This window comes from Hetaerina americana, unplaced genomic scaffold (assembly GCF_022747635.1).
Source record: "Hetaerina americana unplaced genomic scaffold, ioHetAmer1.1.p SCAF_10, whole genome shotgun sequence".
Taxonomy (NCBI): Eukaryota; Metazoa; Arthropoda; class Insecta; order Odonata; family Calopterygidae; genus Hetaerina; species Hetaerina americana.
Genome location: NW_027286070.1, coordinates 64,325,196 through 64,341,853, shown reverse-complemented (window position 1 = coordinate 64,341,853; position 16,658 = coordinate 64,325,196). Strand labels below are relative to the sequence as shown.

The 16,658-nt window shown below is 36.9% G+C and overlaps 1 protein-coding gene across 3 annotated transcripts; it reads left to right on the top strand.

Annotated features, from left to right (window-relative positions):
- The first annotated feature begins 174 nt into the window (after positions 1-174).
- Positions 175-15,770, top strand: LOC139700172 (fibroblast growth factor receptor substrate 2). 3 transcript variants are annotated; one of them, XM_071598750.1, is made up of 2 exons: positions 175-289; positions 11,563-15,770. In XM_071598750.1, exon 2 carries the CDS (start codon positions 11,571-11,573, stop codon positions 13,182-13,184), a length of 1,614 nt encoding a protein of 537 aa, XP_071454851.1. In that variant the 5' UTR covers positions 175-289; positions 11,563-11,570; the 3' UTR covers positions 13,185-15,770. The 3 variants fall into 3 exon arrangements, with proteins under 3 accessions (XP_071454851.1, XP_071454852.1, XP_071454853.1); XM_071598751.1 differs by lacking the exon at positions 175-289 and adding an exon at positions 3,278-3,618; XM_071598752.1 differs by lacking the exon at positions 175-289 and adding an exon at positions 4,177-4,255.
- Positions 15,771-16,658: the final 888 nt, after the last annotated feature.

Below are 16,658 nucleotides of genomic sequence, written 5' to 3'. Positions count from 1 at the left end.
ATCAAGCAAAAAATGAACTCGATAAAGATTAAACTTGTACGCAATAGCACCGTCTAATTTCCGTAACGAATCACACCCTATCATCGCACCGACCACACAATTGAATATGAAGTTTGTCATATCGTTCCTACTCTTTTTTATCATCACCTCAAGTTGACACTCGTCGAATGGCTGCCATCTTTGTTTGGTGTTTTTGGGTTGTTGTAGTATGAATTTTACTGCCTCGCTATTTAAAATTGGAAAGAGGTAGCACCTTAAACAACAGTATGATAGAGAGGCTGTTAATGTGGTAAGTAGATGTAATTAGAACCACACATTTATTACTTATGGATACTACTTGAAATATAGCACTTCTGCAAATATACATACTTAGTTATTTGATAATTCATTAAAAGGGCTCCTGTGTGTTATTCACATTTTGGGATTAGACAATGTCATGTGTCAGTTATAATTACGATTGGTTTATGAGTTGCCATGGTACGTGTCTAACAAGTACGAAAAATTTGTGGATGATAATATTCAAGTATTTGTCCTACTCTGTTGTACATAGTAACACTGTCGTAATAGTGTATTGTATTAGTTTCATCAGATTGTTATTTACTTTGAAGCCCCAGAGCAATCACAGTGTATTTTTTCTACCAAATCATGGACTAATCACTGTCATTTCGGCATACGCACTTTCAGTTAAGTTTGCCGTGTTTTGTGTTACCAGTATTAGGGAATTAGTATTGGGTCATAAGTGGACATCATTCGAGAATAGTAAGGATATGTGATATGAATGAGTTAAGAGGACTTAGCCTTTTGTCAGCAGCCGCTTGTATTATTTGTAATTCTTGTTTAAATATGATGATTAATCATTAAAAACGGACTAAAAAGTGAAGGAGTGACACAGCATATGAAAATATGATATCTCAGAAAATTTTACTATACATCCTATAATAGTTTGTTTACATCACAGGTGTCACAATTTGTACAGGGAACACAGTCTAGGTATATTTTCCAGAAAATCCATTGAGAATACATTATGAGACCATTTGTGCTCTTTTTGGAACCATAGATAACGTAATTTGGCTCGCTGTCATTTATACGCCTGTAGTGAGTTGTTCGCATTCCTCTTTCAAGTGTCAATGGAATCGTCGACTAGCATGCCATATCATGACAATGCTGGATAGGGTTACGTCATTTTTGCCTGCTTTCATCGCGCGGTCCTGTCTCACCATCGCTAGGGGGCGGCGGTAATGAACGGATGAATTGGTCATCATAAGTGACCTTCTACCCATTCCTGCAGTAGGATGTAATAATGATGGATTACGCTTGCTCCATGTGATATTAATTTTCGCGGATCAGTAGCAGACATATGCCGTAGTAATTCAGAAGTTTTAATTTGTGAATACATTTTATTTGAAGCAACATATCTTAATGTGTTGCTGTGCTAGGAATAAACGATGTCTAACAATCTGTACGTCGACCGCTAATGACATGTAACGAATGGGAGAGCCTTTTTTTCTGCAGAAAAGACAAATATCTGACGGTAGGCCTTAAGTTCATATTTGAAATGGCGTGTATTCAAGAATGCTAATTTTAGATGTAAATACTGTGGCGTAGGAAATATTGTGTGAATAAAAACAGTATCTTGTTCTAACGTAGATTATCTGGCAGAATTCACGGTCCTTATAGCCATCCCGTGTGTTCCTACCTCACTCCGATATGTACGTTTGCATTTTAATATTTTGAAATGCACATATTGCATTGTGTTTTTGATAATTCGACTAGGGGCATTGAAACACTCAAACTCACGCAATACCGGTGCTTCATCCCGTTGTTTACCGAATGAATTTCATCGTCTAATCGTTCATCCTCCAGTCCGCAGATGTTAAATGAATTGCCCCGTTTTCGGTGTACTAGTTATTTTTCGCAGGTATGATTCCGTGTTAATTAATATGAAAAAGCTGGGTCTATAAATCAGACTAAATGGTCGTTGCTCACAACAGCCGTGAAGGATTGAAATTCTAGCAATGAATAGCCAATCTAAATCTAATGAATAGCATTCTAGCATGTTCTAGGCTTTAATGGGGGACGATCGGTAAGAAGTATCATATCGACTGATTGGAATCATGTGCGTCAATTCGTTTATATAGTTAACCTCTCTCGCAAGTGAATTCCTTTCCTTTTGACTTATGCAGTGAGCCACTTTTTGATACAATACTTGGGTGGGCTACGCAAGCGTTGACGTCAATCAGGCCATTACGGGTTGACAGATTTAGAGGAATTGGAGGGAAGAAAGAAACTTTGTTCTCGTATTACTCTGCTCTAAAAGAAAGGTCTCCTAGGGTTAAGTGGATTGTACAGTGGGATAGGTATTGTAATTTTCTCTCTGCATATACAGAAAAAACGGAGACCACCGAAATTCGAATCCGTGTCTTCAGCGCGGAAAGTAATCCCTCTCTAAGCAAGGCGCAGAAAATTATTTTCCATTGAAAAGTGTCCTTATTATTGTTTGCTTGGCAGAAGTTGTTTTTATGAAGGTTTTCATGGAACTGCCTATCGTAGGTTATTCGATAGAATTTTTGTAAGTATTCTAGGCCATGACGCGCCTTATAAATATGTTTTTCATCCCCGCCCGAACTGATAAAATGAAATTTATGGTTAAAATTATCGCATTCTTTTTTATTGCCCTCTTTGTAATATACATAAAGTTATAATAGTAAGTGGAGTATTTAGTGCGCATACACAATCACAATCTTAAGTACAAAAATTGGTGAGAATTCAGCGAACACCAAATTTATGCGTAGAAGTGTATAATAAGGCAGTTATAAGAAAAGGACGGATTTGGGCGTCTGCTCATTGGTCACTGAGGATCATTACATGGTGGAGACTTCAGTTTATGCGATAGATTTCGGGATAGTCGATCCTCCGCGCGTCATAAAATGGTCTCATCACTCCGTCCGGAGCCTGACCACCCTTACCAATTGACACCGCCTCCACTCCTTCCCCCCCCCCCCCCCCCGCGGCTTGCTCAACACAAGGTGGGTGCTCCGTTCCCACGCCCCTATAACCACTTCCCCGGGCCTCCTGCAACTGACGGGCGCTGGTTGAAACGCATCTTCCGTTCCCCTAGGCATCCGAACCTCCCTCCACGCCCGCTTGCTAATCTCGCCCGGTTTTGTATCGATCGCCCCTCGCCTCCTCCCACTTTTGACTCTCTTCCTCCCCCACTCTACTCGCAGTCGTGAGTGAGGTTCCTCCTCCCTTCCCATGCCCTCTCGCTCTTAAGACATCCCCCGCGGAGGTTGACAAATTCCCCCACCCTCACGTGTGCCCCTCCCCCCTCCGGACACCTCCGCGTAGTGTACTCCCCAAACCCTCACTCCCATCACGCACTCCATCCCCCTCGCTCGCGTACGTGGTTCAGCATTCCATCTTTCCTCGCTCCCATCGCGTCGCACGCCAAGTCTCATCCATGGGATGTCTCGCTGTCGGCGGCCACGGAGGGATCACTCCTGCGCGCACATCACCGCCTCCTCACGCGCTCCAAAAGCACGGGCGTGTTTTCCCGATTTATATCACCCATGTGCAGTCATCGTCACTAATGGGTCGAGGCGTAAATGCGAACCTGAAGTGAGTTTGTTTTTTTTACGAGTAAAGATTGCTCTTACCGCAGGTAGTCGCAATTGCCAAAATATGCGTGAATGGCGCTCGCTTAACAGTTAATTTTTGCTTGGAATGGCTCTGAATTTAGGGATCGGGAAATTGAAAATCCGTAATGCAGTGTTTTTTGTCTAACCAAGGTAGTGCATGGACATGTTGCAAAATGGGAAGATGGCACTTCCTGGAAATTTGATTTAATTATGTAAATGTGTGGGAAATGTTGATGTGATGCCTGGACACCATAAAAATCGTATTCCTTCTGTCCTCATTTGGTTATTCCCAATTAATTTGTCTCATTAAGTACCCTTGTAAATTTTGTTGAAAAGTTGATGCTAGTGTAATATAAATCATAATATGCATACCATTATTTAATTTGATGCCAAATTATGTAATTTAGAATTCTTTAAAATTATACCTCATGCTCCGAAGGAAGCAATGAAAATTTTAATTATTCAGTGTGGTTTTCCTTGCCATCTTAGTGTCAAAAAAAAAAAAATCTCCCAAAATAAGAGGTGTCAAAACTTAAAGAAAAAAGTGATCATCCCATGTTGATATCTACATTGCTTGTGGGAATCCCTGTTATTTAGAATTTTTGACAATTTGATTAGTAAGTATTTAAGTTTTAACTTTTTGTCTATTGCATGTGTTGATACTTAAAACCCAGCTCCCAGACTCCAATTTTTAGTTGATTAATAAGATAAGTTTCTAATTAGCAATTATTTTCATTGTTATTGCATGCAGTGCCAGGGATTCATGCCCCATAATAGTAAATAGTATTACAGTAGAAAACAAATATCTGTTGTACTGTGAAATATAATTTCATCAGTACCAATAAAGTGCAGAATATAAGTACTGATGTTGATGCTTAAATAATTATAATGCATCAAGATATGTTTTTTCATTTGAAATGCATAAGAAAACTATACGGCATGAAAAAGTGATCACTGTTATTATGCAGGTGTGCATAGTCTTTTTGAGGTCAACTGCTTTGGACAGCCCTGTTTAATTCATATCTTGTCTTGAATAAAGTTTACCAAGTAAATGCAATTCATGAAAACTGTATTTTAAAAGGTATGTATTTGTTATGTGGTTTCAAATTTTGCTCTGTTTTTAGGGAGTATTAATACTTAACTGTTGACACTTCCTTAACACAATTTGGCTCCTGAAGTGATGCTCTAATATTGGCTATCACTAAAGAGTGTTTTGAAAATTACTAACTTACATTGAGAGTGTTGGCTTGTTTGTTATCCTAGGAAAGTGGGCGAACTATGGAAATGTTCTATGAACTATGTTCCACTTAATCAGGAAAATGTCAAGAATTTGATATGTGATTCCATATGAAATGAGAATCAAGAATTCCCATTTAACCAATACTCTTGTAAGTTTTGAGATCAGTGCATATTTTTCACTGGACATTTAGACACCAGAAAAAAACTAAAGTTGTGAGGACACTGGTAGCAAGGGAAGTGATTAGAGATAATCTTCATAAATTAATTTACAAGATTTGAAATATCATAAAAAGGATAGCTGGTTCATCGGAAAAAATTATGAAAAGTTTGGCATAAGAATCAATGCAATGAGGGGCCATCCAGTGGTTGTTATTTTGGTATTGTTGGATTTTGTTGCAGAAGTATAGGATTAGAATGTTAAGTAGAGAAATGTGTTGGGCAAAAAAATAATTTGACTGACATAAAGGCAGGAGTGCCATATATGTTATATGAAGACTCATTTTCTTCTTTCTGACATTGCTGTCACTGATCACTTATTGGCTTAGTTATTTTTATTTCATCTGCATTGTTTTTTTAGTACATTAACTTAACTTCTCTCTTGAATTATAAATTCAAGGATGTGAAATGAAAGACTACAACAGAATACTGGAGTATGTAATTGTGGAACTTCTAAGATGGCAAAGCCATTATCCAATTTGGGAACTTGGATCTATTTTACATTTACTATATACATGTATATGCAAATATATTTACCATGTTGTAGTCAGTTAGGATTTCAGCAAATTCACTTGTTTATTCTAATTCATAAAGTTAAAAAGAATTTTTACAGTTTTTAACAATAAAAAGGGAGGAAAAATTTCTCCTATAGCTCAATTTAGAGTTTTTTTAGGCTAACTTTTGAGGCAGGCATTTTAATTCTAATCTTACTGGCTCATGAAATTTCCAGTATCTTCCATTGCTCTTCCTCACTCTTCACTAATATCTAATACTATTAGCCAACCACAACATGTCCACCTTTTTGCCTCTCTTCTTGTCCAGTCCTCTTTGAATGTAACCATTGAACAGAACTGAGTAGAGTTGTTTGGCTTATGGGTATTCAGGTTCCAGTTCATACATCATCAATGGTGATGTGGCCCTCCAAAAGTCTGATTTGCATCACATGTTCCCACTTGGTTTTTTCCCTTGATTAACATTAAAGCTCATGATGCAACCAACTATGGAATTGTTGTATCTAACAAAAGATCCAGACTAGACTAGGTTTCCTTCATATACGTACACTGCATAAAAAATTTCCCATAATAAGCTACTATGTGCTCAATAGAACTTTTTGACTTCAAAATTATAGGAAAACTTTATCAGAGGATCAAACTTTCACATTTTGCTGAAAAGATGATTCTCACATGTCAGGTGAGCTAAGTCTGAGCATCTTTAGTTGTTTCTAAATAATTTCTGATGGTTTGGATGGTGCAAGGGCAATCCCAGAAGTACCCAACCCAACAACACTAAAAATTTGGAAAAAATGTATTTATTTTTCAAATTAATCTCCTTTCAGCTCTATGCACTCTCCCCAGCGATGTTCAGTAACTTATATACGCTTTTTATAATAAGAAGTGTCTTTCTCTTCAAAATAGCCATTAACTGCCGACATCACTTCTTCAAGGTGGGAAAATCTTTGACCACCATGCTATTTTTTCAAGTTTGCCAACAGAAAATAATCTGAGGGGGCTAAATCTGGCGATTAGGGTGCATGAGGTAGCAATTCAAACTTGAATTCATGAATTTTGGCCATTGCAATAACGGATTTGTGAGCTGGTGCATTGTCTTGATGAAACAACACTTTCTCCTTAGCCAAATTCGGCCGCTTTTGCTTGATTTCTTCACTCAAACATTGCAATAAGTTTGCATAATACTCGCAGTTGATAATTTATCCTTTTTCAAGATAGTTAATGAAAATTATCCCACGCGCAACCTAAAAAACCAATACCATGACCTTGACTGCTGATGAAACGGTCTTCGCCTTCTTTCGAGTCAGTTCTTCCTTTTGAATCCATTGTTTTGTTAGTTCTTTTGTATCGGGTGTGAAGTAATGGTCCCATGATTCATCCATGGTTGAGAAACTGCACAAAAATTCTGCTTTGTTGCCGTGAAACTTTGCTAAACACTCAATTGAAACATCTTCGCGACACTGGTTTTGCTCGAGTGTGAGCACCCATCGTGCACACAGCTTACTCATGTCCACACTTTTTGAAATGCCTGCTATGTCTGCTAGCTGGTGCACATTCAGTCGATGATCATCCAGTGTCATTTTGTGGATTTTCTTCACCATTTCTGGAGTCGTCACCTCATTTGATCGACCGATGCAATGCTCATCTTGACAGCTTGTACGACCTCGTTTAAACTCTGCTACCCAATATTTTATTGTTGGAAACAAAGGAACAGACTCATCTAGAGTAGAATCCAGTTCAGCTTTTATATTGGTGGAGCTGAGGCCTTTCAAATGAAAGTATTGTATCACATAACAATGACCAATTTTCTCCATTGTCACAAATTAACTGAAAACGTTTGCTATTGATGGCTGCCAAACAAATACCAAACAACGTAGCGTCTTCAAACTGGAAATATATTTATAGATTGCATACTTTCTAATACATTGATATTTTGCAAACAACTACCGCCCTCTCTAGGTCAGGTCGGGTACTTCTGGGCCTTCCCACATACTAAATCCACTTAGGTACAGTATGAAACTTTTTGCCGTTACTTAGTGGAATTTTTCCATCAAGCAGAAACACAGAAATTCCAAAATTAATATTTAGAATAAGTATTGTGGAATTGCTGTTTTCTTTATCCGTTTCACTTGGGTACAAAATTTGCCATTAGTTTGTTTTTTTGTTTCGGTGAAAGTATAACCATCTCATTATCAATACAAAGTTTCAACTTACAGAGTGTAGATGATCCTCAGTAGAGTAAATAGTCTGTGAAAGGGAAATAGATCTCTCATATTGTCTTCAACACTTCTAAGTATTTTTGTTCTAATATTCTGTACCTGCTAGAACCCTAATCACAAGAAAAAGATAAATTTTCCAAATTACAAAACCAACAATTTCCAACTTTGAGCTCAACTGTCAGTTCATGCTTCGAACAAATCCACTGTCATCTTCATTGGTTGATTTTTCATCTTTACAAAATGTCATCATCCTGGAGCATTTGCGATAAGGAGCAAACAACCTTTGGAAAAGATCCGAATTGTGAGTTAATGTCCATCCATTCTTCTGGGCACAATTGACATTATTTTATGTTGGGCTGCAGTCCTTTGGGAAAGATTATTTTTGGGTATGTATTCCAGTTAATGATATACAATGAATGTAGCAGTTATGTCTACAGTGTGCAATATGTGCAAATTTAAATTCGGACACAAATCTTTAAATTCATCTACATGCATGTTGAATCAATACAATAATAGACCCAATCTCTCCCTCTTCCCCTCCTTCCATAGGGAAACGTAATGAAATAGTTCAAACCCCTCCCCCCAAAAGCCTAAAGTAATTGAAGAGCAACCCATTTACTTGGTAGTTGGATGCATTTCCCCCAAATGTATTTAACAGAATGAGGAATATAGGTTTAATCTTCTTCATAAGTATTCTAGATTTTTGTTTCTTTTAGACGTATGGTCTTCTGCAGTACACATGTTTTCTGATCCCCTTGTGCATGCATTAGTATGAGAAAATGAACTCTGTCACTAAACCTTTACAGAAAATATCAATTTTTTATCTAATTAATTTTGAAGTAAAATTAAATCACAATATAAACTTTTAAAATCATATCCATTATTGAAATAGAAAGAAAGACTCGTACTTTTCCACAGATTTTATTATACGGCACGACGCGTTTCACCGACTTGCGGCATCATCAGGTACAAATTTGCAAAACAGACAGAGCAAGCATATATACCCTCAGGACAGAGTGGGGGCGGGGAGGGTTGGAAGGATTTGAGGGGGGTGGGGGCTCGCAGGTGCGTTGATGGATTGTTTTGACCATTTCCAGGCTAATTTCTCGGAGAGGAGTGGGGAGGGGTATGGGAACAATTGCTCATTACAAAGTGTCGTGTTGGGGTTCACCAAGTGCCTTATAATCTCTAATTGCTCGAGAGCGTCCATTTTTAATCCTTTTGGGAGTGTGTGTAATATCTCTGGGACAAAGTCACTGCTGTGGTTGAATTCTAGTAAATGCTTGGCGAAGAGAGAGTTGTTATTCTGATTTTTGTGACACCTAGCGTGTTCCTTGACTCGTAACTTGATATTCCTGCCGGTCTGACCGACATAAACGCTGTTGCAATCCTCGCATTTCAGTTTATAAATGCCTGATTTGAGAAGGCTATCCTGGGTGTCTTTTCCATTGGCTAGAAGTTTGGAGAGGGTTATGGGTGGGTAGAAGGCTGCTTTGAGTGAGGTGGGTAGGCAGTTGGAAATCCTATATGAAAGATCTCCCAGAAACGGGATCGAGCACCACTTAAAATCTTTAGATACTGCGGGCTGAGATACGAAAATGCTTTTTATGGCCATTGCTTTTTGTTTTTTCCGTAGTAATGTGTCAACTAGTTTGGGGTTGAAACCATTGTTGGTAGCTATATTAGTGATATTCACGAGTTCAATTTTGAAGTTTTTGGGGGAAAGGGGGATGTGTAGGAGGCGGTGGATCATGGAGTGGAGGGCTGCGTGTTTGTGAGAAAAGTGGTGTGCGGAATCATTAGAAATTATATGGTCTGTATATGTGGGTTTCCTATAAATTGCAAATTCGTGTCTATTATCCCTAATTGTGATTGTCAAGTCGAGGAAGTTGATGAAACCTGAAGTGAAGCCTAAAACAATAGAATATATTTTTAAAATCATTATCGTTTTTTAATTTGATAGCATAAGAGTTATTTTAAAGGTGTTTAAAGCATTTATTTTAATGCTCGCATCCCTGGTATGTTTTGCTACCATGAGCAATAAGCAGTACCATGAATAAATTGCACATTTTCGTGCATTCCCCTTGCAATATTTTGTATAAGAATTTATGTACTTGAAGATGTTTTGCTGAAATTGTGGTAAATCAATATATAAGGGAAATCCATTGCTATAAATTACAAAGTACAATTATTTCAGTGAAAAAATATGTACAATTCCAAAGAGATGTAACACCAGTGACCACAAGTTTTAGATAGAATGTTATTCTATTCATTAATCATGTTGCATAGCTAACATAAGAAAATAGGAGTAGAAAAAAATGCAATAATCATAAACTTCAGATACTAATGTGCGGTTAATGGATTAAAGTTGTTTGATTTAATTGACAAATTCATTGACGAAAGGAAAACAAGCATAATCTCCTTCAAAAATGTTGCTATCAATCTAAGTATGATCAAAATTGCCAGGTTAGAGTTCACATTTGCAGAATGTTTCAGCAGAGATTCAGCAATTGAACATAAACCATGGAATAATTAAATAGAAATTTCAAGCCGGAAAAATTTTGAAAATAATTTTTGCATTTAGTGCTTTCAGCATAATTTTGTATCCCAAACTTATGGTTACTCAGCCAAGAAAAATTAGGATGTTTGTAAAGTAAATTGCACATTATTATGTTGGGTGATACTTCATGCAAATTCCCGAATATTGATCATTCCTTAGGAGTTCCTGTGACCAAAGTGGAATTGCATAACTTCCTCTTATAATCATTTGACTTGACTAACTAGTATAAAAACAAGCAGCAAACTAAACAGCTAAGCCAAATCACAGCAGTGCACTAAATCTAGCCCCTTAAGCAATGAATTGTAGTTAATATTTTTCACATTAAATATTTAAAATGGATTCTAATTACCTTACCTTGTACCTTAAATATTCTAATATGGCCTATTAATTATTAATTTTACAATGAAAGTTACCCTTAATTAACGGTCATGATATGCTAACAGTTGACCTGCAATAATGCTCAAAGAATGGGATGCAGAAGAATTGGTTTCTTAGAAATCATGAAATTGTTTCAATATTATTACTGTCAATATTGTGTGTCTAAAACAAAATGAGAGTGAATTTATATTTTCTGTAGATTGTAATTTAAAATTAGAACTTAATGTGATACTTAATTTAGTAGCTCATGAAATGCTTACTAAAAATATCTTAAACAATTAGCTTTTGGAGAAATGTAACTCTATTATAGAATGAGATCAGGTGGGCAATCAACCATAACCTGAGACCTCATTCACAACTATAGGATTTTATGGCGAATTTTACTTTCTCTGAAATTGTGATTCAGAAAAATAATTTTATACATTAGTGAGTACCTCATGAAGCATGTGGTAAAAATTTCTTAAACAGTTGGTTTTAATATGAGAGTAGAAAACATACATTGGCCAAACAAAGAGGGATGTCAGACAAAAGAGCTACCAGTGCATAAGAATATTAGTATGGGATAGGGAAGAATGTAGAGGTGCCGTCAACTAATCTTTGGGTTTGAAGGACTGAAGAAGATAATGAAAATTTTGAATTTTTATTAAATAAATGTCCTTTTTCAAATTACTATTTTTAGAAACTAGATTGAATAAATTATTATTGTAAATTTACAAAGTGTGATATGTGTCCTCTAAAGACGGTGACGTACGTCATCTTATTCACCTCTGCCTCCTTTTTCTTTTTCTCTTCCTCTCTCTCAGAGTCCATAATGGGCTGCATTTCCAGCAAGACGGATATCAATGATCTTCATCCTAATGTTTTCCATGTGATGAATGTGAATGAAGAAGGTCAGTTCCTTAGTTCTGGTCAGCTGGAAATCACTGAAGCTGATATAATTTTCTACCAAAAGGGCAAGGTGCCCATGAAGTGGCCACTAAAGTGCCTAAGACGTTATGGGTTTGATGCAGAGTTATTCAGTTTTGAATCTGGGAGGCGTTGCCCCACTGGACCAGGGATCTATGCCTTCAATTGCCGCCGTGCTGAACAGCTATTCAACATGCTTCAATGTCACATACAGCACTGTCATAATGGGGCTGGTGGGGAGGATGCCGTGTCCCGAGAATTTCCAACTGTGGGCATGTCCTCTGCTCCATCCATTTCCTCTTCTTCGATGCTTCTGTCAACGTCAATTTCGCGCACAGGCTTCCCAGGTAATGGAGTCACCAATGGGGTGAATGACAACCTTGGTGCAGGGCTGGACAATGGCAATTATCTAGAACCGGTGAGGGGCACCACACGGGGCCCGCCAACGGCTCCACGTGTGCTGCCAATGCAGGTAGGGAATGGGCTGAACTCAATTGCTCGATTGAGCGTCAGCAGTGGTCCTTTGAGCCCACAGAGCACCACTTCTCCTCCAAATGTCAATCTTTGCTTGGGTGCAGTGATGGGGTCTACCAGCAGTGCCATTGATAACAGTAGTTCATATTATGCCAATGAAGAATTGTTCACTGATCCTGATAGAGGAGTCTCTGGTTTAGAGGATAGTAGTCGGCCTGCATTTCCTTCATACACCAATGGAAGTGCAGTGGCCACCCCTTCTGAAAGTGGGAAACCTGGACAGAGACTTGAGCTTGCCGAAGTCCCAACTGACCAGACAAGTGTCAGTGGGGGTGGTGCAAAGAACACACCAGGCAGCATAGCACCAGTACCCCTCCCCCTTCCTTACATGAACCTTGGCCTGGGCAGCCCCCATTCTCCATATGACACAGAAACAAACTATGCAAAGCTCGATGACCTGATCAAATCAGAGCAAGAAGCACAGCTGCATCTGTACATGAATGTTGTCCCAGAAAATGCAAAAGACTCCACTGCCAAAGCTATTGCCCACTCAGAGCAGCACTGTTACGAAAATCTTGAGCCGGGAGAAATTGGTAGTGAGATCAATGGAATGGTAGCTCTTACTGCTATTTCTCCAGTAGATGCTGTTGTAGCAACTCCCAGTAGTAGAGTAGGAACAGCCATGGGAGCAACACCAGTAAATCAGGTTCCAATCCACTTGAGTCTAACTCCTGTGGCCCCGATTCCTGAAGTTGCTCCTGTACGTGAGGTTAATTACGTTGTCCTGGATTTGGACCGAGGTTCCGACTCAAACAATTCTCAGACATTGCCCACATCTCCATTAGGGTCAGTGGCTTCCTTTCCAGAGTCTCCAAGGAGGGTGTCAGAAGGTTATGCTACAATAGACTTCAACAAGACGGTTGCTCTCTCTCATTCAGTGAATCCCAACATGGACAATGACACTGAGGGTTCAAGAAAAACACGTCACAACTCAACTATAAATGACCTCTCCCTGACAAGAAACAGTTCCTCATTAAGTGACTAAAAGTGAAATGTGGCCGTTGGTCCTTAAACCTGATCAAAATTGTGATTTATTGTGAGGGATGTTTATTATGTTGTTGATATAAAGTATATATTGTTGTAGGTATTTTATATAATACTCATGTGTCGGTTACCAAATGTTTTGAGTATGTGTACTTGTCTAGTTAAAAGGTGTACACATTGACATTGTGATAAAAAGCACAGGATTGCTCTCTTGCTACCAGGTCATTGTGTGTTAATGAAACCTTAAATTTTAAGGTGTATGCATTTGTAGTAGTATGGCATTTTTGGTGCTTGATAGTTTTCCACCAAGCTCGATGAAAAATAATGTACTTGGCCGTGAAAGAATCATTATAGAGATAATGTACATTATTAAGCTTTAAATTATCTCATTTTTACTGGTAATTGCTTTTGAAGTGATGGTTTTTAGAAGTTAAAATAATTATTGCAGTTGTTTTTCTTGTTTCAATGGTAGCCTCATTTAGTAATGATATTTCATTATTTCACCAAGTTTTTATACTTGTGATTAGCTTACAGTATTTTTATATTTTTGTGAAGTCAGTTATATTACTCTATCATATACTCAGAAAAATGAAAATGCATTTACTTATTTACAACATGTAATTTGCAGAAAACATGAAGAATAACAGTTACATATCCTGTATAATACCATTGTATTTCTTCCAAAACTCAAGCTACTATGCATTAATTAATGCAGGTTGTTTTCCCTATTTTAATGTTGAATTCAAGAGGGGAAATAGTTTGTGTACTGTTTCTGAATATTTTTAGTAAATGTTTTGTTCCTCAGAGAAGTTTGAGATCTATATGAATACGGTGTATACAGTTAGATGTCATTCATTATCATTAAATACTCATTTGACTTTGTTTTTAGAGTTACCGAACTTCCCACCTATTATTTGCAGCTTTTGTAAATGCATTATGAAGCCAAATATCAGGCAATAGCAATATTTATCTCCTATTTTTATTTGCTGGATTCAGCTAATTATCAGTGCTGGTATGATCTATCTCAAAACTAGTCTAATACCTCATTCACATTATGTTCCTCAAATTACTGCTGAAGAGTAGCACAAAAAGATGTAGTTTAATCTGAATTCATAACTTGGCAACTATTCAAGGTTTTTTATCATTCTTACATGATAAATAATATGTCCTTGGCAGCTGAGTTTATAATTGGATACTTGGGAGCATGCTGTTTGAGAATTTGTTCGCAAGCAGGCTTGTACGCTCTTAATAAAGTTAGCATATAATATTCCTTTACACAGATTAAATCCTAAATATTTTTCAGGGTTCTTATTTAGCATGAATGTTGCCATTGCCATGATGAAAAAATGAAAAGCTAGAATACACCAAATGCCTAAACATATAGTGTTGTTGCTCATTATGTAGGAGACCAAATATTCATTGCTCAGAGCTTGTGGTAGAAAAAGCATTCTTCCAAATTAAGATCAATATGCATGGTGCTGTATTTGTTATGAAGTATACTGCTTACTGAAGGCCATTTATATAGAAATGTTTCTTAATGTGAACATCTAGTTTTCATTTTATGGTAAACTGACATACAATATGCAGATGATATCAATATTTATTCCAAAGTTGATTGTACCATTGAAGATGAATGATTTTCTGAATGACAATAGTAATGTATTCTTAGCTGTGATTTAGATTTGATAATGAGCCAAATCAATCTCCTTGAGAGATGTTTTATGCCTATGTGGATATTATTTCATATCAGATAAGAAAAAAATATGAAAGCACAATTGCTTGTGTTCATCAGTGAATTTCATTTTTGTATCAATATAAAGCATCTCTAGGTAACTTTGCCTTGGATTGAACTTAAAACTTTTCAATTATAATACTGAGCTATTACAAAACAAGATGCAAGGAATTACAAAATTAAGGCACCAGAAGTGAAGGTTTTGCAGAGCCATTTAAGTAAATACCATTGTAGCAGCCTCGTGAAATTGTGATTGTAATCCAGGCTTGAAGGTATACAATGATGTCACCTTGAACTTTTTGATTCATAATGTTTTATGTCATGCCCTGATTATAAGTCCACAATTTAATGGAATCATGAATTAATTGTGTTGCTATTGTTACATATTAAATGGAAATTATTCTAATATATTATTGCAACAGTGGTAAACGTTAGTTCTCTTCTCCACTAGACCTTTTAAAATGTAAAATATATTTTTCTGGAGCCATGTATTTTTGGGTAGAAATATAAGTTTGGATAAGTATCAGCATATCTTAGGTGTCTAATTGTCAACATTTTTACACAAAAATGCTAAAATACCTAAAAACTCAAAGCTGTAATTATGGATTTTAAATAAATATTGAAAGTTCTTTTGAAGCATTTTGTTTTTAATTCCATTCATTTTCAATGCCTGTAAAATTACCCTTAAATTTCTTTCTCATATCAATGAAAAAATGATGAAAATATGAGATCATGGGAGTGATGAAGTGGTTGCCATTAAAATTCAATCCAAAATTCCCCGTGTTTAGTGCAGTAATTGATTCATAGAATGAGTTGAAATGTGACAGCAGAGCTCACCATGTACTTAGTGCTAAATGGCATGTGAAATTCACATGACAGGGTAGAGGGGCCATTTCATTTCACCGAGTCACACGTGGTTTCCCAGGAACATCTGGAGCCCACAAAAGAAAACAGCCTTGATGAAGCTAGAGGTGTATGGAGACTGTAATCTAACCCAGACCTTCTATACAGCAGCCAAATGCTTGACCACTATGCAACCGCATCCCATATTCATTTTGTAAGTAAAAAATTGGACTACTTAATCCAACTTGAATAATGAAACTCTTCTTTATTGAAATTTTTCCACTTTTCAGCTTTAAATTAATTTAAATTTACCTTTTCATAATATCCTAGGAATGAGGATATGATGCTAAACAAAAATATCAGATTTGGCCTTACAGGCTTACATTATTAGTGGGCCAAAATAATAAAATCAGCATTTTCCCAATGTTAAATATTTATATTTGTAGGTTAATCAAATTGCTAGACTAAGCAATTTATATCATATCTTTCCAATACCATGAGGGCCTAGGTTTCAATTTCTTGCGTAATAGTGGTGAACCAGTAGATATAGAAGAATAGAACTTCTTGTCTTCATTTTGGCTTTATATATCAAGCTCTTAAAGAGTCAATTTAACCTATGTGCTTGCCAAACTAAAAAATCTAGGGGAATTTGTTGACTGGAAAAATTTTGTATTAAGTTGAAATGTACATGGAAAGTTCTATCCAAAATCAGTGCAAGATTCATTTGAGAGAAGCTGCTAATTAGTACCTATATATCTCTTTTCTTAGCAGCCATTGCCATACTTGACATTACATTGAGATTGCACAAATTGAGTCGGTAGGCAAAAATGAGGACTTAAACATTTTTTTTGTTCTCCAAATGTTCTCACAGTCATCTGATTTTGTTATTTGGAGGAAATA

Coding starts and splice junctions, on each gene's coding strand:
- LOC139700172 (XM_071598750.1), top strand. CDS start 11,571: ATGGGCTGCATTTCCAGCAAGACGGATATCAATGATCTTCATCCTAAT.